Source organism: Schistocerca serialis, chromosome 6 (assembly GCF_023864345.2).
Source record: "Schistocerca serialis cubense isolate TAMUIC-IGC-003099 chromosome 6, iqSchSeri2.2, whole genome shotgun sequence".
NCBI classification, from domain to species: domain Eukaryota; kingdom Metazoa; phylum Arthropoda; class Insecta; order Orthoptera; family Acrididae; genus Schistocerca; species Schistocerca serialis.
The window spans coordinates 134,325,181-134,348,340 of NC_064643.1; the positions used below are offsets into that span (position 1 = coordinate 134,325,181).

Here is a 23,160-nt window from a genome sequence, read left to right on the forward strand (position 1 = left end):
GTGCACACATGGCACTAATACAGTGAAGACACGTTCCGCCCATAGGACCCGACACAACGTTGGTCTGTCAAACACATAAAAAGAATTTATAAAATATTCATTGCACCGTCTGTGAGCTCAGAAGTGAAGGTGAACAAAACGGGAAGTACAGCGCAAGCCCAAGCGCATCACAGAGTTTCTTTGTGTTTGCTTCATACAGTGTTTTGAGAGCACATTTAATCATTGTTGGGAAACTGATTGATGAAATGGTGAGATGCAAGCAGTTACAAACTCGGACCAGACTAGCACAGCCACACGAAACACCGTCCTGCTTACCGTGGACAACACGGTAACCCTTTGACAACAGCCTGTGACTACCTGTTGTATCGGACGTATATCTGGGCCATAGCACACGTTTCCTCAATATTTGGGTTTATTGGAGCAATATTAACAGCTACAGTATTTCAGCAACAAATAAATGTAAAAATTGGTCCGTTTGGTGCACATTAGGGAGCGGTAGTGTAACTGTTGGTCTGTATGCGTCTAAATGACATAGGTTATTTGTTTGAGAAACCATTGGAATGCTATATCTCGTTTCTCTGCAACAGATCGTATTCCCTTGCGCTTCGATGTTTTTCTGTTAAGAAGTGGATCTTTCAGTCGACTGTTTCACCGGCTCACGTAACGTAAAAACCGACACATATTCGCTTAGCATATCACAGTTTGTGTGTGTGTGTGTGTGTGTGTGTGTGTGTGTGTGTGGGTGTGTGGGTGGGTGTGTGTGGGTGTTTTTAGTCGAGCCTCGCCTTTCTGTCAAGTACTACCGCTTATAGCTTCACTGTGGTATATAAAATTTTAAAAAATTATCACTTTATGGATATCCCTTTAGGGCCATTCTCTAACGGTCCTAATTAACCCTAACGGCTATTACTCTGCAGAACTGGATTAGCTAAGACTGTTTTACAAGATTTGATTAAATTTAAAAATCGTTAAGATAAGCCAGAACACATCCTTCTGTAATGGAATATGACATCCAAATCCATATTTTCATCCCACTGTCCATAATGCTCTGATAGCAAGTGTTCAATGAACTGTCGCAAACACTTGAGCACATGAGAGCACAGCGTGGTCACATCTGAACCTTCCTGATCAACGTTTATTTCAAAGTGCCACGCTCTTCAGGCAGATTCTGCTTAACGCAATATGCTCCAGTCCGGGATGAATGTACCTATAAAATGGTCTTGGATCTATTGTAATGATAATTACTGAAAAGTTAGCTGTTTACTATCGAAAACGGCTACGTGGTGAAGTAAATAAATTATGTTTGATGTGGTGTTACACAGAGAGAAAGTTTGCAAAGTACGAAGTCTTTGAGGTTGTACTGTAGACTACTACACTCAGCTTTTACCATGTAAGTAATGAACTCCTCATGGCTTTTCAGTAACGCATTTTCCAGTTTCTCACCTTCGGCTCTGGCTTAACTTTCCTCGTTTTCTATTTGCAGTCTCATTTGGTGGATCAATTCGTAAAAAGGGATCTATACTCTCGTCGGTAAATCAGATCGCTATAACTTTGGCTTACCTCTTGTTTCTAGTTTGTAATTTCTTTATACTGTAACTTATAATCCTCCCTTCTGCTCATAATAAATGTTTTCTAAAGCACAAATGTTCAACGAGTCATCGTTCCATGGGTTTACAAATGGGCTACCAAAACAATCAAATTAAATGGGGTGTACCTCTTGTAGCACAAGGTAGCGCTAAATATTACTTATGTCTGAGTCTGAAGCTACGTGCATGCTTTTCTGCACAGTGTATTCTATCAAATGATGCTTTTTACTTGTATCTCTATATTATCTTTGCATGTATTATCCACCTCCTTTTCACGTGACTTAGTAAATCTTACTTTCTTGAACCATTGTTGTCCTACTTTTTTTGCTAAACTCAATAATTTTGTTTCTTGCGGTCCCATAGTCATAACCATCTGTGAACAGACAACAATGAATATGAAAACATATACATGAATGTAAACCGCCTGAAGATGGGCACAAGCCCGAAACCGGTCGTGTGCTAAATAAAATCACCTTATATTGTGACTGGTAGTGGTTATTACTCTGTGTAGAAATGTTACATATACAGATACATTACAGATATTACGAATTATGTAAATTAAATTGTTACTTTATTGTGGAACCACGCTGTCATTTATAATGTATAGAATGGTTGCTGGCGAATAGAATGAGTTTAAATAGATGTAGTCTTTTTTTGTTGCATAATTTTAACCCAGAAAAAGAAATTGTCAAAGTCATGTTCACAGTTTGTAAGCAATGTTCTCCCGTTCAGAAAATGTGTGGTCTTTACTGCAATGATTAAAAGTCACTGTTCTGTCGTAAAAATAAAGTCACTGTTATTGCAGGTTCACTGTTCGCTTTCCTACAATTCTTCACCGCCACAGTCAATACAAATCAACCCTGCAACGGATGCCATATACAACATCTGCACTCTGTAAAGATCGTGCGTGGGTGACTGGTTATAACAGCCTAACTCTACACGTGTGGGCTGAAGGCTGTAGTTAGAGATATACTGCATCAGGTACATCTGCGGTTTATCTAAATGAAGGGACAGTTTGACAGGTCACGTCCTGAGGTATCAAGAAATACTCAATTTGGTAATGCAGGAAAGTGTGAGAGAAATAAACTGCAGAGGGCGACCAAAAATTGATAATGTAGGCAGGTGAAAGAGGATGAAGGTTGCAGTAATTACGCAGAGATGAAGAGACTTGCACAGAATAGACTAGCGTGGAGAACTGCATCAAACCAGTCCTTGGACTGAGGACCACATCAACAACACAGAAAAATGCTGTGTTCGTGTTCTTGTACATAGGTGCCATTCCACCTATACACTGAAGAGCCACAGAAACTGGTACACCTGCCTAATATCGTGTAGGGCCCCCGCGAGCACGCAGAAGTACCTCAACACGACATGGCATGCACTCGACTAATGTATGAAGTAGTGCTGGAGGGAATTGACACCATGAATCCTGCAGGGCTGTCCATAAATCGGTAAGAGTACGAGGGGGTGGAGATCTCTTCTGAACCACAGGTTGCAAAGCATCCCAGATATGCTCAATAACGTTCATGTCTCGGGCGTTTGATGGCCAGCGGAAGTGTTTAAACTCGGAAGAGTGTTCCTAGAGCCACTCTGTAGCAATTCTGGATGTGTGGGGTGTCGCTTCGTCCTGCTGGAATTGCCCGAGTCCGTCGGAATGCACAATGGACTTGAATGGATGCAGGTGATCAGACAGAATGCTTACGTACGTGTCACCTGTCAGATTCGTATCTAGACATATCAGGGGTCCCATATCACTCCAACTGCAGGCGCCCCACGCCATTACAGAGTCTCCACCAGCTTGAACAGTCCTCCGCTGACATGCAGGGTCCACGGACTCATGAAGTTGTCTCCATGCCCCTACACGTCCATCTGTTCGATACAATTTGAAACGAGACTCGTCCGACCAGACAACATGTTTCTAGCCATCAACAGTCCAATGTCGGTGTCGACGGGCCCAGGCGACGCTTAAAGCTTTGTGTCGTGCGGTTATCAAGTGTGCCCAAGTTGGGCTTCGGCTCCAAAAGCCCATGACGGTGATGTTTCGTTGAATGGTTCGCACGCTGACACTTGTTGATGGCCCGGCACTGAAATCTGCAGCAATTTGCGAAAGGGTTGCACTTCTGTCACGTTGAACGATTCTCTTCAGTCTTCGTTGGTCCCGTTCCTGCAGGATATTTTTCCGGTCGCAGCGATGTCGGAGATTTGATGTTTTACCGGGTTTCTGATAAGCACGGTACACTCGTGAAATGGGCGTACGGGGAAATTCCCACTTCATCGCTACCTCGGAGATGGTGTGTCCCATCGCTCGTGCGCCGATTATAACATCAACTTCAGACTCACTTAAATCTTTATAACCTGCCATTGTAGCAGCAGTAACCGATCTAACAACTACACCAGACACCTGTTGTGTTGCATTGGCGTTGCCGACCGCAGCGGCATATCTGCCTGTTTACACTTCTCTGTATTTGAATACGCATACCTATACCAATTTCTTTAGGCTTCAGTTTAGTATATACGTTCTTGCGATATTACTCCATTCAAACGTCCATGGGGTGTGGTAGAGCTAAGTTGGTACTAACAACCATCCATGAACAAAATTAGGAACGGTGAGCAACTATTAAGACAGGATAGCTTAGGTTTTCTTCTGATGACTTCCATCCACATCTTGATCTGATTCCATGGAAAGTTGTTACAGTCCTTCAAGGTTCTGGAGTGTTCGTCTAATGTCGGATGCTGCTGAATCGCTTTTGTGCTATCATCGTGTTCTAAGCTTTTGGCTTTACACCAGATATGGGACACAAGGCAGCGTTTTCAGTGACTTCTTCGTCTGCTCAGGTACAAGACCACCATGTCTCCGTTGGCGGTGGTCCTGCTGGCGCTGGCAGTGGGTGTTCCGTCGGAGGCGGCGAACATCTTGGCGCCCGTGTGGTTCTCTGGCGCCAGCCACTTCGCCATGTTCGGGCGACTCTTCAGGGAGCTGGCGGCTAGAGGCCACAACGTCACAGTCATCAGCCAGTTCCCGCTGAAGACTCCTCTCAAGAACTACCGCGACGTGAGCATAGCATCAAACGAGAAGAAGCCAGAGGTTAGTTATCGCCGCACATTAACCTTTCTTTACTCATCAATCTGGAAGTCGATAATTTGCTTCACGTGTCGCTAATCAGTTGGATCGTTTATTGATTAGTACGGTTTTAGTAACCCGCTACTCAATACAGCACTGAACAATAATTAACAGATATAAAACAGTAATGAAACTTCTTGTAGTTACACATTAAACACAGGCGTGTGCATTTCGCTTCAACACATCATCGGCGGGAAATTAGGAACGTTCCGGAACTTTTTGAACAGACCTCGTATATTGAGTTAGACAGCGCCCGTTTCATTATTGTTTGAAGTATACAGTAGGCAATCGCTACGCCGCTGCGCCGTGTCGCAGCTGTTTAAAGAAGTGTTGTTACATGGTTGTAGATGCGTGAGATTTGATTGAAAGGAAGACTTTGAACAAAGTCTGGAACATAATACTATAACAGGAGCACGAAAATTCAATAACCGATACGGATGATTCCGTTTTGGAGGATGTAAATGAGATATCGACAAACATGCAGATATGCTAGGAATGTGATGCCGATGATATGAAACAGTAGCTCACTTGTGACTGTAATGATCAGATCATGTGGGATGACGAAATTATTGAAAACATATTGCAGGCAAACGAACACCAGGAAATGCAAGAACATAAAACAAAAGAAGCCGTAAATGTAGAAAATGATGCAGGATCACGTCATGCGGAAGTATTTCGAGCCCTGGGAACAGTTTTCAAATGGTTCGAAAATAAAGCGTGTGATATCGTGAGTTTACTACAATTAAAACGAATTCGTGATGTGGCAGCAATGAAGAGAAAAAAATGTTTACATCAGGTGACAATTACTAAATGTTTTAAACAAAAACTAGTGTGACTTTTGTTAGGTATTTCATGATTAGGCTTGCAGTATTTTAGTAATTTTATTAAAATATGTAGCTATGTACGAAAATGTCTCTATTTTCTTAATAAACATTGTTTTTATTGAGTTTAATAAGTTTAATTTGTTTTTGTTATTCTGAATAAACACCTAACATTATTTATTAATCTTAGAAAGATAACAATATGACAGTGTACCTAAAAGCCAACCAGACACAGGCAATCTAGATGATCTTTCTATAGTTAATAACACAAAAATCGCTTTTCTTCAGCCATTCAATTATTCGGATTTTCTATAATCCTAAAGACGTACGGCAACAATTCGTCCTGTTAATCGAGTCTCCACTGTAGCAGAAAGAATGCATGAAAGAATTTGTAGGCGAATTGTGGTATACAGGATGCAAAATTTAGTATATAGAGATGCCACCTATGGGAGCAAGAGTGGCTCTAATCCGGCTGAGCACGACCGAAGTGAGGTAGGTTGACAGAAACGCTGCTTCAGATCTGTGCCAGAGTTCACCAGTCGTTGCAGCTGGTGAATGGAGGCATACCAGTGTCTTGGCAACCCGTGACCAGATGTTTTCAGTGGGTGTGAGATCTGGAGTGCATGCTGGCCGGGACAGCACGGACACCGTATGGTTTTGCGTTATCTTGTTGAAAGATAACGACTCGGCAACCTCGGCCATAGTGCACAGCCAGTTGCGTTAGTGTGTCAGAAGTGTAATGGCTGTTGTCCAAATTATTGACTACATGATCCAGAAGTGATTGTATTGTGTACGTAATAGCATCCCATACCATGATGCTTGGTCCTGCGACCATATGGGAATAATGAATGCAATCGAGCAACATTCGTACTTCTTGGAGCCTCCTACATGGGTACGTATACCATAATGCTTTACACAGAACCAAGACTTGCCTGAGAGGTCCCACGGTGCCACTTCCATTGTCCAGTGTTGCAGCTGGACGAACCACTCTTGGCATACCTCTCACTGCTGCCATGTCAGGGGAAGCGACAACACTGGTTGCCGTGCTGGCAGTCTGTTGTACTCCACATCTGGAGCACTGTTATTGTGGATACGTGTTTTGCTACAAACAAACCCAATTCCTGAGTCAAGATTCTTAACCAGTGCAGCATGATGGTGCACGGCCAGGCGAGCAGTGTACAGGGATCAGACAAAAATATAGAAACACCGCGTGAAATGCATATTTGAACATAAATGCAGATGCTAGCCAAGTTTGCAAGTTTTGCTGTTGTGCTTGACCACGACTAACGTCTGTACAGTGTCCTCAATATGTTGCAAGTATTAGTCGTGGCCAGAACAATGTGTTATGTAGTTGTGTACGCATCACATGGGAGCTAATTGTGTTCGAACGTGGGGAAATTGTTGCTCCTATGGTGAGTGCTTCCATAATCAAGGGAGCCAAAATTTTTGATGTTTCAAAAGGCACCACATCGAAGATCTGTGAGGAAAGCGGAAAAACATCATCTGCTAAGTCACAATGGGGACGAAACTGTGTGTTGAGCGATACTGACAGACAGTCATTGAAGAGGATTGTGACAAAAAGTAAGAGGGCGATAGCAGCAAAAGTCGGAGCGGAACTGAATGGCGCCTTCACGAACCCTGTCAGCACCAAAACTACAAGAAGAGAGCTCCATAAGCAGGGAACTGCAGAGCGTGCAGGAATTCCAAAGCTAGTCTTCAGTGATGCAAATACCCATAGCAGGTAAAATTGGTGTAGGATCCATAAGACGTGGACTATGCGGCAATGAAAGAAAGTCATTTGACTGGAGTCTTGTTGCACACTGTTTCCGACTTCTGGTCGAATTTACATCCGAAGAATGAAACACAGCGGGGGTTCTCCGATGATATGTGCAGCTGTATCGTGGTGGTCCATGGGCCCTCATGAGCACTCTACAAAGTCGCGTTACTGCCAAGGGTCACATGGACTTTTTGACTGTCCATCCCATCGCACAATGTTTGCTCCCCAATGGTGATAGTATGTTCAGAGACGATGGGGCCTATTCACACAGCTCGCATGGTCCAGAAGTGGTTTTGCAAGTACAAGAATGAATTATCGCATCACTCCTGGCCACCACAATCACCATATCTCAATATTATCAATCCTTTGTGGTCTACTTTGGAGAGAAGACTGTGTGATCACTACTCAGTTAGATGATTGTTACCAGTTTTTGCCACTATTTTGCAGGGGGAATGGCATAAGATTCCCTTCAAAATCATAGAGGACCTGTGTATAAGTGATGTCTGTTTTTCGGAACTGTCCTAAAGAACAGGCATCATTTTGATCAAACAGCCTCTATCAATTAAGACACATAGGAATTACAGACATTGGCTGGGAGTGAGTATTGCTGTAAATCAATGGAGTAACTTCAAAATTTATGCTAGATCAGGATTCGAACCTGGGCTTGCTAGTTACTAGGCTATCCAGACACAGTGGTCAACTTGAAGTCTGAACGAACAGATACCTCACATAGACTGCAGCGCTATGCGTATTCAAATACGGAGATATGTAAACAGGCAGAATACGGCGCTGCGTTGCGGTTAGCTATGCCTATGTAAGGAAACAAGTGTCTGGCGCAGTTGTTAGATCAGTTACTGCTGCTGCAATGGCAGGTTATCAAGATTTAAGTCAGTTTGAACGTGGTGCTATAGTCGATGCACGAGCGATGGGACACAGCAAATGCGAGGTAGCGATGAATTGGGTATTTTCCAATATGACCATTTAACGACTGTACCGTGAATATCAGGAATCTGGTAAAACGTAAAATTTCCAACGTCGCTGCGGCCGGAAAAATATCCTGCAAGGATGGGACCAAGGCGACTGCAGATTTCAATGCTGGGCAATCAACGGCTGTCAGCGTGCGAACCATTCGACGAAACATCATCGATACGGGTTTTCGGAGCCGAAGGCCCCCTCGTTTACCCTTGATGACTGCATGGCACAAAGCTCTACGCCTCGCCTGGACCCGTCAACATCGACAGTGGACTGTTGATGACTGGAAACGTTGCCTGGTCGGACGAGTCTCGTTTCAAATTGTACCGAGTGGATGGACGAGTACGGAAATGGAGACAACCTCATGAATCCATGGGCGCTACACGTCAGCAGGGGACTGTTCAAGCTGGTGGAGTCTCTGCGATGGTGTGGGACGTGTGCAGTTGGAGTGATACGGGACACCTGATACATCTAGATACGACTCTGACAGGGACACCTATGTAAGCATCCTGTCTGATCATCTGCATCCATTGAAGTCCATTGTGCATTCCGACGGACTTGGACAATTCCAGCAGGACAATGTAACACTCCACACATCCAGAATTGCTACAGAGTGGATCCAGGAACACTCTTTTGTTTTTATACACTTCCACAAGCCACTAAACTTCCCAGTCATGAACATTATTGAGCATGTCTGGGGCTCCTTTCAACGTGCTGTCCAGAAAAGATCTCCACCTCGTCGTACTCTTACGTATCTATGGACTGCCCTGCAGGATTCATGGTGTCAACTCCCTCTAGCGCTGCATTAGTCAACTGCATGCCATGTCGTACTGCGGCACTTCTGTGTGCTCACGGGGGCCTTACACGATATTGGTCAGGTGTACCAGTTTCTTTGGCTCTACAATGTACAACTAAAGCGAGGCTGGCCAATGATTACTTCAGTGCAGATGGACACCACACTTGAACTCTTGCAGGAACTGGCGGAATTCTGTGAGTAATGAGAATAATGGGCAATGGGTAGTACGTTAGTAGTCTGTGGATAAGTTGCGAATTTGGGTATGACAGGAGGCGTCTGTGCAGTTGCAGTTGCGATGACCACTGTGTCGGGATGGTGCAGTGGTCAATACATCTGCGTAGCCAGCAGGAGACCCGGTTTTGAGTCCCGGCCTGGCACAAATTCTCAACTTACCCCACTGATTTAAATCAGTGTCCACTCGGACCAATGTCTGTAATTCCTTTGTGTCTTAGTAAAGGACCTGTATTTATCCATTCTGGAAGTTGTTTTGAATGCCAAAGGTTTTCCTACACCATATTAGGCATGGCAATGTATTGTGTTTCTGGGATTTCCATGCTTTTGTCCGCCCCCTGTATGTCCTCCCGGGCACTAGTCGCATAGAGTTGTTGAGAGATGGCCTCGAGTATAGCCCTCCAGATCTCATCGATTCCTTATGGCGTTGCAATTTCAACATCCAGCAGTTTTTTTGTGCTGATCCAAGTGGAACAGGAAACGAGTAAATAGCGAGCTTGCAAACAGCGCGCTATTGCCTGGTCCCATAAACTGTACAGTGTGTGTGTTTGTTCCGACTGCAGCTGACGTGGGACCTGATAGAGCGGGCCCGCTCCCCGCCGGTGAGCGCCATCATCATGAAGTACATCGCCAGGCAGCAGTGCACCGACGCCCTGGCACTGCCCCAGGTGCGGCGCGTGCTCTCCTTCGGCGACCACTACGACCTCGTCATCACAGAGTTCTTCCACGCCGACTGCATGGCCGCGTTTGCCGCCAAATTCGGAGTCCCGCTGGTCGGCATCACTTCCAGCATGGCTCTGCCTAGGGTATATGACAGGGTGAGTATGTCACCTCTAGCACGACTGTGGTGCATGTGCCAAAAGCCGCGTGTGCCGCGAACATGACCCCTTGCTCATCAGGTGCTCCAACGTTATGCAGGTTAGAATGATGCAGAATCACCCCAGATCATATAAAATGATACATTCTATTCAGAAAAAAAACAGGACACCTTGAACGACTGAAGATAGGACGTTCATATTCACAGGACATGTACGTTAGTATGTTCTGCAGAAACGATTGGCATTTGTAATATGTCGACCCGCGGGTTCAAGGTCAACAACGACATCGCGACACGACACCACCTACCGGTAAAATGTGCCTGCGGCTCTCGTTGTTGCTATAAACCGAAGGTAACGGATCAGTGTGACTTGAGCAGACGTGCAGGATGCCTCGGACACGTATGAGCGAACCGAACTATGCGGCGGCGCGGTTCTTTCCGTCCCTTTACGACGAACCTGTGAACATTGTCTCACCATATCATCAGCAGGGAAGCCGAGCGAAACCTATTGTACTTCGATGTGAACCAGGCTGCAATTAAAGTCACTAATCTACGTTTCGGGAGAAAGTTTTCACACGAAATGAAAGGTTGGAAATTTTGTCCTCAATTAATATATTCTGAAACTTAGGTGAACAAGTATCACTGCCAAGCCCGTGCCAGTCTTAACACAGTCACTCACAATCCCTTTCACTCACGTCATCAAGTTTATGGTGTTGCATTTCCCGAAAACGTAATAGCTACAAAAATACTTATTGTTTTTGATTGAGAATGCTCGTCAAATATTAAGTCTGTCGGTACCAAATGCAGTCACAGTTTTTAGCCACCGACCTGTTCAATATATGTCTTTTCTCGTCACAAAATTCCGAAATTTCTACACACCCATCGGAATAATTATGCCGTCACTTTACCACACTTTTGATGTATGAAACACTGCTAGATCCGGCAACTTATTTCCATCGGAACCACCACTACACGCGTCCGAACTGTTTCATGGCTAAGCTCCGACTCTTCTCTAGAATACTCTAAGTCCTCTTTACCAGCAGAGAATAGCGCGCGAAGAATATTGCTTTACCATTTGTCAGTTTACTTAACAGCCAATAGCAAAACAACATTCTCCCGCGTCAGTCCACGCTTTTCATCAATAACCAATCGCAAAATAGTAAACCTAACGACTGCACTTTTGACCGACGTAATTATCTAATATGCTGAAGTTTTGTTTATGCATACAGTTATTTACTATTGTTATTTATACCTGAATTAACTTTCCCTTTACCATAAACTTACTTTACAAATCTATTCTACGAAAATCCCCTTTGTGCACATCCATACTTCTTCGAAATGTTCCCACACTAAATCCCACTACATAACTCGTTAAACAATTATCTTTATATTAACCTTAAACCACACTGACGCACATTCATACTGCTAAAACACATTTATAACATTTTACCTACACAAAAAGACATAATAACACTTGATGAAAATACTGGAACGGTTTATGAAAAACATTCTATTACTTTAGTGCACTCTAGTGGGCACAATCGCAACTAAATCAGTCCCCTATCCAATACTGTCCTCTATCGGCTGATTCATAAACTACGTGCGCGTCCAGTCTCGCGTCACCATCTCGCTCTGAGACACATCTCTCATTTAACCGCTTCCAAGGCAGGATCGGTATATGGCGCTAAGTCTCAACTATCCAATCAGTGAATTTGAAAGAGGGCACATTATTGGCATGATGGAATGTGACGCATGAATCTGGGAAACTGCTGCTCGCGCGGGACGAAGTGTTTCTCCAGTGCAACGGGTGTGTGCAGAATGGTTCACTGAAGGCCGTAGAACACGGTGAGATCGGCCGGGTCGCACAACCCAGACCACCCGCCGAGAAGGTCGACATCTCATCCGAGTGGAATTGCAGGACAGAACTGCGTCCTCCTCGACTCTGACGCAACAGTGGAACAGTGCAACCCATCGTACACTATCAGTGGTGACAGTGCATCGCCGTTTGTTATAGGTTACGTGCGCATCGTCCACTTCTCCGCGTACCTTTGACGAATGTGCAGAAACATGCAAGAGGCAATGGTGTATGGAACGACGTCACTTGGGGCAGTCATGGGGTCAGATAGTGTTTTCGGGCGAATCCGGGTCCTGTTTGTTTGAAAACGATGCCTGCACATTGATTCACAGCAGACAGGGGGAGCGGCATCACAGTGACCGCAAATACACAAGACATACAGCGCCAACTCAAGGCCTTATGGTATGTGGTGCTGTTGAGTACAACCACAAACCACAGCTGGTGCGTGTCCAGGGCACTGTGACCAGTGTGACCTACGTGAATGACACCCTTCGACCTGTAGGCTTACCCTTTCTGCACAACACCCCAGACACCATTTTCCAACAAGACAATGCACGACCACGTGCTGCTGCACGAACACGTGCGTTCTTGGTGTCACAGGATGTCAACCTTCTGCCCTGGCCCGCCAAATCAACAGACTTGTTGCCACTCGAAAATGTGCCGTATATGGTGAAACGACAGGTGCAGCGCTGTGACCCAATGCCAGCCACCACAGATGGACTTTGGAACTAGCTGAATGCAGCATGGATGGCTATACCAGAGGACACCATTCGTGCATTATACGCGTCGATGCCATCATGCATGGAACAATTTGTCAGGGTCGTTGGCGGACCCTGTGCTTGCTAGGGAACATAACATATGCTGAACACAGGTGAGTGAAATGCTTATCATTTCTGCAGACTGCGGAACATACTAATGTACGTCTCCTGTGAATATTAATGCCCTGTCTCTAGTCGTTCAAGGTGCTCTGTTTTGTTTCTGAACATCAATGTAGATTACCCACCATACAGCTAATAGGCTACCTGAAAAAATCAACTGCCACCCACACGTCGGAAAATATTTGGTAAGTTCCTGAACTCGACAGGGGCCGCGCCTATTGCTAATGATTCGAGGACGTGGGCACTTCAATTGAATATTTTACTTTAATGGTTCCTGAATGATACAGTTTGATCTGGTAAAAATACAGGGTTATTACAAATGACTGAAGCGATTTCACAGCTCTACAATAACTTTATTATTTGAGATATTTTCACAATGCTTTGCACACACATACAAAAACTCAAAAAGTTTTTTTAGGCATTCACGAATGTTCGATATGTGCCCCTTTAGTGATTCGGCAGACATCAAGCCGATAATCAAGTTCCTCCCACACTCGGCGCAGCATGTCCCCATCAATGAGTTTGAAAGCATCGTTGATGCCAGCTCGCAGTTCTGGCACGTTTCTTGGTAGAGGAGGTTTAAACACTGAATCTTTCACATAACCCCACAGAAAGAAATCGCATGGGGTTAAGTCGGGAGAGCGTGGAGGCCATGACATAAATTGCTGATCATGATCTCCAACACGACCGATCCATCGGTTTTCCAATCTCCTGTTTAAGAAATGCCGAACATCATGATGGAAGTGCGGTGAAGCACCATCCTGTTGAAAGATGAAGTCGGCGCTGTCGGTCTCCAGTTGTGGCATGAGCCAATTTTCCAGCATGTCCAGATACACGTGTTCTGTAACGTTTTTTACACAGAAGAAAAAGGGGCCGTAAACTTTAAACTGTGAGATTGCACAAAACACGTTAACTTTTGGTGAATTGCGAATTTGCTGCACGAATGCGTAAGGATTCTCTACCGCCCAGATTCACACATTGTGTCTGTTCACTTCACCATTAATAAAAAATGTTGCTTCATCACTGAAAACAAGTTTCGCACTGAACGCATCCTCTTCCACGAGCTGTTGCAACCGCCCCACAAATTCAATGCGTTTGACTTTGTCATCGGGTTCAGGGCTTGTAGCAATTGTAAACGTTAAGGCTTCTGCTTTAGCCTTTTCTGTAAGATTTTCCAAACCGTCGGCTGTGGTACGTTTAGCTCCCTGCTTGCTTTATTCGTAACTTCCGCGGGCTACGCGTGAAACTTGCCCACACGCGTTCAACCGTTTCTTCGCTCACTGCAGGCCGACCCGTTGATTTCCCCTTACAGAGGCATCCAGAAGCTTTAAACTGCGCATACCATCGCCGAATGGAGTTAGCAGTTGGTGGATCTTTGTTTAACTTCGTCCTGAAGTGTCGTTGCACTGCTATGACTGACTGATGTGAGTGCATTTCAAGCATGACATACGCATTCTCGGCTCCTGTCGCCATTTTGTCTCACTGCGCTCTCGAGCGCTCTGGCGGCAGAAACCTGAAGTGCGGCTTCAGCCGAACAAAACTTTATGAGTTTTTCTACGTATCTGTAGTGTGTCGTGACCATATGTTAATGAATGGAGCTACAGTGAATTTATGAAATCGCTTCAATCATTTGTAATAGCCCTGTATATGGAAAACACGTGTCGCTCCATTCCCACATACAGACTTTTTTGTCGGAAATTGTGGAAACGTTGGGCTTCACACAGCATTCCCATGGGAAGAGCAAAATTTGGAAATTTTCAAACGCACGATGGCGGGAGACCATACACAGTGGGATAACAGCAAGTGGACAGTTGAGGACTTCACCAAAAGGTTACACCTATGTAAGGATCCTGTCTGATCATCTGCAGCCATTGAAGTCCATTGTGCATTCCGACGGACTTGGGCAATTCCAGCAGGACAATGTAACACTCCACACATCCAGAATTGCTACAGAGTGGATCCAGGAACACTCTTTTGTTTTTATACACTTCCACAAGCCACTAAACTTCCCAGTCATGAACATTATTGAGCATGTCTGGGGCTCCTTTCAACGTGCTGTCCAGAAAAGATCTCCACCTCGTCGTACTCTTACGTATCTATGGACTGCCCTGCAGGATTCATGGTGTCAACTCCCTCTAGCGCTGCATTAGTCAACTGCATGCCATGTCGTACTGCGGCACTTCTGTGTGCTCACGGGGGCCTTACACGATATTGGTCAGGTGTACCAGTTTCTTTGGCTCTACAATGTACAACTAAAGCGAGGCTGGCCAATGATTACTTCAGTGCAGATGGACACCACACTTGAACTCTTGCAGGAACTGGCGGAATTCTGTGAGTAATGAGAATAATGGGCAATGGGTAGTACGTTAGTAGTCTGTGGATAAGTTGCGAATTTGGGTATGACAGGAGGCGTCTGTGCAGTTGCAGTTGCGATGACCACCGTGTCGGGATGGTGCAGTGGTCAATACATCTGCGTAGCAAGCAGGAGACTCGGTTTTGAGTCCTGACCTGGCACAAATTCTCAACTTACCCCACTGATTTATATCAGTGTCCACTCGGACCAATGTCTGTAATTCCTTCGTGTCTTAATAAAGGACCTGTATTTATCCATTCTGGATAAATACAGTTGAGGACTTCACCAAAAGGTTACACTTATGTAAGCATCCTGTCATCTACATCTACATCTACATCTATACTCCGCGAGCCACCTTACGGTGTGTGGCGGAGGGTACTTATTGTACCACTATCTGATCCCCCCTTCCCTGTTCCATTCACGAATTGTGCGTGGGAAGAACGACTGCTTGTAAGTCTCCGTATTTGCTCTAATTTCTCGGATCTTTTCGTTGTGATCATTACGCGAGATATATGTGGGCGGTAGTAATATGTTGCCCATCTCTTCCCGGAATGTGCTCTCTCGTAATTTCGATAATAAACCTCTCCGTATTGCGTAACGCCTTTCTTGAAGTGTCCGCCACTGGAGCTTGTTCAGCATCTCCGTAACGCTCTCGCGCTGACTAAATGTCCCCATGACGAATCGCGCTGCTTTTCGTTGGATCATGTCTATCTCTTCTATTAATCCAACCTGGTAAGGGTCCCATACTGATGAGCAATACTCAAGAATCGGACGAACAAGCGTTTTGTAAGCTACTTCTTTCGTCGATGAGTCACATTTTCTTAGAATTCTTCCTATGAATCTCAACCTGGCGCCTGCTTTTCCCACTATTTGTTTTATGTGATCATTCCACTTCAGATCGCTCCGGATAGTAACTCCTAAGTATTTTACGGTCGTTACCGCTTCCAATGATTTACCACCTATGGCATAATCGTACTGGAATGGATTTCTGCCCCTATGTATGCGCATTATATTACATTTATCTACGTTTAGGGAAAGCTGCCAGCTGTCGCACCATGCATTAATCCTCTGCAGGTCCTCCTGGAGTACGTACGAGTCTTCTGATGTTGCTACTTTCTTGTAGACAACCGTGTCATCTGCAAATAGCCTCACGGAGCTACCGATGTTGTCAACTAAGTCATTTATGTATATTGTAAACAATAAAGGTCCTATCACGCTTCCCTGCGGTACTCCCGAAATTACTTCTACATCTGCAGATTTTGAACCGTTAAGAATGACATGTTGTGTTCTTTCTTCTAGGAAATCCTGAATCCAATCACAAACCTGGTCCGATATTCCGTAAGCTCGTATTTTTTTCACTAAACGTAAGTGCGGAACCGTATCAAATGCCTTCCTGAAGTCCAGGAATACGGCATCAATCTGCTCGCCAGTGTCTACGGCACTGTGAATTTCTTGGGCAAATAGGGCGAGCTGAGTTTCACATGATCTCTGTTTGCGGAATCCATGTTGGTTATGATGAAGGAGATTTGTATTATCTAAGAACGTCATAATACGAGAACACAAAACATGTTCCATTATTCCACAACAGATTGACGTAAGCGAAATAGGCCTATAATTATTCGCATCTGATTTATGACCCTTCTTGAAAATGGGAACGACCTGCGCTTTCTTCCAGTCGCTAGGTACTTTACGTTCTTCCAGCGATCTACGATAAATTGCTGATAGAAAGGGGGCAAGTTCTTTAGCATAATCACTGTAGAATCTTAAGGGTATCTCGTCTGGTCCGGATGCTTTTCCGCTGCTAAGTGATAGCAGTTGTTTTTCAATTCCGATATCGTTTATTTCAATATTTTCCATTTTGGCGTCCGTGCGACGGCTGAAGTCAGGGACCGTGTTGCGATTTTCCGCAGTGAAACAGTTTCGGAACACTGAATTCAGTATTTCTGCCTTTCTTCGGTCGTCCTCTGTTTCGGTGCCATCGTGGTCAACGAGTGACTGAATAGGGGATTTAGATCCGCTTACCGATTTTACATATGACCAAAACTTTTTAGGGTTCTTGTTTAGATTGTTTGCCAATGTTTTATGTTCGAATTCGTTGAATGCTTCTCTCATTGCTCTCTTTACGCTCTTTTTCGCTTCGTTCAGCTTTTCCTTATCAGCTATGATTCGACTACTCTTAAACCTATGATGAAGCTTTCTTTGTTTCCGTAGTACCTTTCGTACATGATTGTTATACCACGGTGGATCTTTCCCCTCGCTTTGGACCTTAGTCGGTACGAACTTATCTAAGGCGTACTGGACGATGTTTCTGAATTTTTTCCATTTTTGTTCCACATCCTCTTCCTCAGAAATGAACGTTTGATGGTGGTCACTCAGATATTCTGCGATTTGTGCCCTATCACTCTTGTTAAGCAAATATATTTTCCTTCCTTTCTTGGCATTTCTTATTACACTTGTAGTCATTGATGCAACCACTGACTTATGATCACTGATACCCTCTTCTACATTCACGGAGTCGAAAAGTTCCGGTCTATTTGTTGTTATGAGGTCTAAAACGTTAGCTTCACGAGTTGGTTCTCTAACTATCTGCTCGAAGTAATTCTCGGACAAGGCAGTCAGGATAATGTCACAAGAGTCTCTGTCCCTGGCTCCAGTTCTGATTGTGTGACTATCCCATTCTATACCTGGTAGATTGAAGTCTCCCCCTATTACAATAGTATGATCACGAAACTTCTTCACGACGTTCTGCAGGTTCTCTCTGAGGCGCTCAACTACTACGGTTGCTGATGCAGGTGGTCTATAGAAGCATCCGACTATCATATCTGACCCACCTTTGATACTTAACTTAACCCAGATTATTTCACATTCGCATTCGCTAATAACTTCACTGGATATTATTGAATTCTTTACTGCTATAAATACTCCTCCACCATTGGCGTTTATCCTATCCTTGCGGTATATATTCCATTCTGTGTCTAGGATTTCGTTACTTTTCACTTCCGGTTTTAACCAACTTTCCGTTCCTAATACTATATGCGCACTATTTCCTTCAATAAGAGATACTAATTCAGGAACCTTGCCCTGGATACTCCTGCAGTTTACCAATATTACGTTGACTTTTCCTGTTTTTGGTCTCTGAGGACGGACGTTCTTTATCAACGATGATAATGTCCTCTCTGGTAAGCCGTCAGGTATTTTATCGTTTCGCCCAAGGGGGGGGGGTCCCTCTAACCTAAAAAACCCCCGTGTGCACGCCACACGTACTCTGCTACCCTAGTAGCTGCTTCCGGTATGTAGTGCACGCCTGACCTGTCTAGGGGGGCCCTACAGTTCTCCACCCAATAACGGAGGTCGATGAATTTGCAACCATTATAGTCGCAGAGTCGTCTGAGCCTCTGGTTTAGACCCTCCACACGGCTCCAAACCAGAGGACCGCGATCGACTCTGGGCACTATGCTGCAGATATTAAGCTCAGCTTGCACTCCGCGTGCGATGCTGGTTGTCTTCACCAAATCAGCCAGCCGCCGGAAGGAACCAAGGATGGCCTCAGAACCCAAGCGGCAGGCGTCATTCGTTCCGACATGTGCTACTATCTGCAGCCGGTCACACCCAGTGCGTTCAATAGCTGCCGGAAGGGACTCCTCCACATTACGGACGAGACCCCCCCGGCAAGCACACCGAGTGCACACTGGCATTCTTCCCCGACCTACCCGCTATTTTCCTAAGGGGCTCCATAACCCGCCTAACGTTGGAGCTCCCTATAACTAATAGGCCCGCCCTCTGTGACTGTCGGGACCTTGCCGGAGAATCGGCCACTGGCCCAACAGGCGAGGCATCCTGTGGTGGCTCGGAAACGATGTCATCACCACTAGGAAGCACCCCGTACCTGTTGGAAAGAGGTAAGGCAGCTGCCACGCGGCCAGATCCCACCTTCGCCTTTCGGCCAGGCACGCGCGAGCCCACCACTGTCCGCCATTCACCCTGGAGTGATGGCTGACCGGTAAGATGCTCACTGCCGGAAGACGCAGCGACATCAGGGGTTCCATGCGATTCCAAGGCCACCGAAGTAGGCATAGGTCTCACCACAGTTGCCCCAACGCCACTACGAGCCGACGCCTGCGCCTCGAGCTCGATGAGCCTAACAGACAAAGCCTCCACCTGCCCCCGAAGAGTGGCCAATTCTCCTTGCGTCCGCTCACAACAACCACAGTCCCTACACATGACTATGTTTACCCTACAAGCGAACGGTGTACTCGCCTTATTAGCAGCAGGAAATCGAAGTGCTCTCTCACTGACGGTCTAACCGACACTGAGCTGTTCTAACCAAACAAACAAAAGCCTGTACGATACGAGGGTCAGTAGCAACGGCGATACTGTACACTACACTGTTATTAAAATAAAAGGTTGTGTCTAGTAGGCACTCAAACACGCAAGAAATTACAAAAATAAAATAGTAACTACCCAGATAACTGAAAATAAGTTGTACCTGTTTGAAGCTCGTAAAAATGTGTAACAAGCGAACGGTGTACTCGCCTTATTAGCAGCAGGAAATCGAAGTGCTCTCTCACTGACGGTCTAACCGACACTGAGCTGTTCTAACCAAACAAACAAAAGCCTGTACGATACGAGGGTCAGTAGCAACGGCGATACTGTACACTACACTGTTATTAAAATAAAAGGTTGTGTCTAGTAGGCACTCAAACACGCAAGAAATTACAAAAATAAAATAGTAACTACCCAGATAACTGAAAATAAGTTGTACCTGTTTGAAGCTCGTAAAAATGTGTAACAAGCGAACGGTGTACTCGCCTTATTAGCAGCAGGAAATCGAAGAGCTCTCTCACTGACGGTCTAACCCCCTTCTTCCAATGGTTTCCTGTTCTACTATAGACGACACCAGTTTCCCATTCTGCTGCTCATTGTCTCCTCAGGCTCAACCAGGAGGATAATCCCCGAAAGGCTCGATTGTCTATCTGTGCAGTCTGCTCGTGTCGGAGCTGCCTTCTTGAGTGGCTGACAGTTCTTCCAGAGAGTATGAAATTTCCTCCTCTTTTCACCCGAGTGAAAAGGAGTTCCTGTGGTCAACACCAGATTCATTTAATGGGAAAAACTGTTTTGAGAATGAAATGTTAGTTTAGGTACAGAGAGGTGGCTACCCCACGTTGCTACAAGCTACTCCTAACCACTCATGTAATCAGCGCGGGATACCGGTGAAAAGTTGAAAAGCAAAAACTGAATCGGAAAGTAAATGAAGCAAGAGAGTCTCGTATGCAAATTCAGTATGATAATAGGATAAAATGTGAGCAGAAAAGCCTGAAACAGCCGCTGGCTCACGCTAGGGCTGTTGTTAAAATATCGACATAAGGGTGTATCAATATATTTCCCAAAAGATATCGCTATTCATATGCTGTATTTATTTCACCCACATATGGATAACGAAACAGCAATATCGAATGCCGATATTTTTATTTTATATTACACTTCTTTCGCAATTTTCGCTAAATGTTTGAAATTGTTCTTTTGAAATTGTAGTAGAACGTAATTTTACTTTCACTGTGTGAAAGAGTCTTAATACTTTTTGAGCTTTCATCACGTCCACTCTTTCTCTTTGTCTGTGTGAAGCAAGTACAGACGGTACAAAAAAGAAGTCCTATTGCACTGGGAGGGGGATATCTAATAATAAATCAGTATTTAAATACACAGTTCTAAAACAGGCAGTATATTTACAATGCGCAGCCGAATTTTTTGTGGCCTGTACGTCGATATACCTTATATCGATACTATTTCTCGGTATGTTGACTGGCGGCAGTAGTAGAATTTTAGATATAGATATATCGGACTTCCGATATTTTTAAGATATCGTCAATCCTATCTCTCTCATGTACTTAACATAAGTAGTGCATAACCCCTTTATTCTGAAATTCATGACATAGAGAACAAAAGTTGCTTCTGAGGCATGCGATTAAATTCATTAGCAGCATATCCAGATCACCGTATAAAATAAAAATTTGTGTAACGGCAAAATTGTCTGTTTCCCATGTTCTCCTTCTTTACACTGCACTCCTCAACAATGCCATAATGTAGTGGAACTATCTTGCTCGGATGCATGCTTGAATCTGTCGTTGCTATCGTCGATGAATACCATCGATGAGATCAGCAAGCAAGCCGTTGTCTAAACTGCCCCACTCTTCTATCGCGATTCTGCGTAAAGCCGGGTTCACACACGCAACGAAAGTATCGCCACAAGTCAAGTCATTCTGGAGTGGCGCTGTGAGCTACAGTTCACACAGGACGCCACAAATTCTTTGTAATTGCGCAGTTTGCAAAATGGCGTCACCTGTCTCAGCTGATTAAACGGCTGTACATATTACTAAATAAGATGTTTTGGAAACATAATAAATGTAAAATATTACTTACCAAAGTGTTTCTCGTCTCTCTTGTCTCGACTACATGTTTTAAGAACCGGTCTGCAGCTTCAAACCAAGCAAGGCTGGGTTTATGAATACCGTCTGTAGACGCACCACTCTTAAGTGATTTCAGTACTTTTTTATGTTCATTCATGTAAGCATGTCGAATGCTTCGAATTTTTAATTTTGTTCTAGCTACATCAATTCCAGGTACATATTCACGCATACTGTTTACTATTTCAATTAATGCAGCATCTCTCAAATTTCTGCCTTTGTATGATTCGCTTTTGTGGTTCCAAAGGCATTCTCGTTCTTGATACACCTCCAAGAATCTCATAATTGTCGCTGTTGACCACTTTTTCGACGTATTAATAGCAAACGCACAAACAAAAACACCATCTGCGAACGAATACGCACTAGAAAGGTTTGAATCCAGCCGCGAGGTAGCAACTGAATAACGTTATTCGATTGTGGAGAAGGCAAAATGGCGCAACAAAGTAGAACCAAGTTCAACTTTTTGTGGCGTGGCAAAAGTCGCGCTTCTTAAATGGCGCCACCGAAAACTAGGAGTTCACACATGCAACTACAAAGCAACTGCAGTTCGCCATTAGCAGTGGCGATACTTTTGTCGCCTGTGTGAACCCGGCAAGTCGAGCAGAGTATGTGGGCGTTGTCTTCGTCGTCTAAAAACAGCTTGTTTCAATCTCTCCCACACATGTTCCATTGGGCTCATTTCGCGGGAGATAGCAGGCCACACCGTTCTGGAGATCCTAGCCTGCTGAAAGAACTTGTTCATGAGAATAGCACAATGAGAAAGCTCCTACATGAGCATCAAGATGAAAGTGTCACCAAATTGTTGTCGATACCGTTCCGCTAATGGTAGCAGCATCTCGTCCACACACCATAGAGCAATGAGATTACCCTCAACAGTTACGAGAGATATATGGTGGCTCCTTGTAATGCTGGCCCAGAACATCACTCCACCACCACACATTTGTATATGTGAGACAGTGTTGGAGAGGTTCAATATTCCCAGGTTTTCTCCAATCACGTCGTCTGCGGCTGTCAGCGTACAAACACATCCGAGTTCCCAGAATGAGATTTTCACTCTGCAGCGGAGTGTGCGCTAATATGAAACATCCTGGCAGATTAAAACTGTGTGCCAGACCGAGACTCGAACTCGGGACCTTTGCCTTTCGCGGGCAAGTGCTCTACCAACTGAGATACCCAAGCACGACTCACGCCCCGTCCCCGCAGCTTTAATTCCACCAGTCCCTCGTCTCCTATCTTCCAAACTTTACAGAAGCTCTCCTGCGAAGCTGGCCTGTAAAGTTTGGAAGGTAGGAGACGAGGTACTGGCGGAATTAAAGCTGCGAGGACGGGGCGTGAGTCGTGCTTGGGTATCTCAGTTGGTAGAGCACTTGCCCGCGAAAGGCAAAGGTCCCGAGTTCGAGTCTCGGTCCGGCACACAGTTTTAATCTGCCAGGAAGTTTCACATCCGAATTTCGTCCGTAAACGACATTAGATGCCAATCCTGCGCGTCCAT

At 44.9% G+C, this 23,160-nt stretch overlaps 1 protein-coding gene across 1 annotated transcript in view; it reads left to right on the forward strand.

The window, feature by feature from the left end:
• LOC126484143 (UDP-glucosyltransferase 2-like) overlaps positions 1–23,160 on the forward strand; it is a 78,783-nt gene that overhangs the window by 31,758 nt on the left and 23,865 nt on the right. Inside the window, exons 2-3 of the mRNA XM_050107537.1 lie at positions 4,422–4,671; positions 9,868–10,122. Of these exons, the coding sequence (XP_049963494.1) occupies positions 4,435–4,671; positions 9,868–10,122 (492 nt within the window). The 5' untranslated portion in view covers positions 4,422–4,434. The remainder of the gene's footprint in view (positions 1–4,421; positions 4,672–9,867; positions 10,123–23,160) is intronic.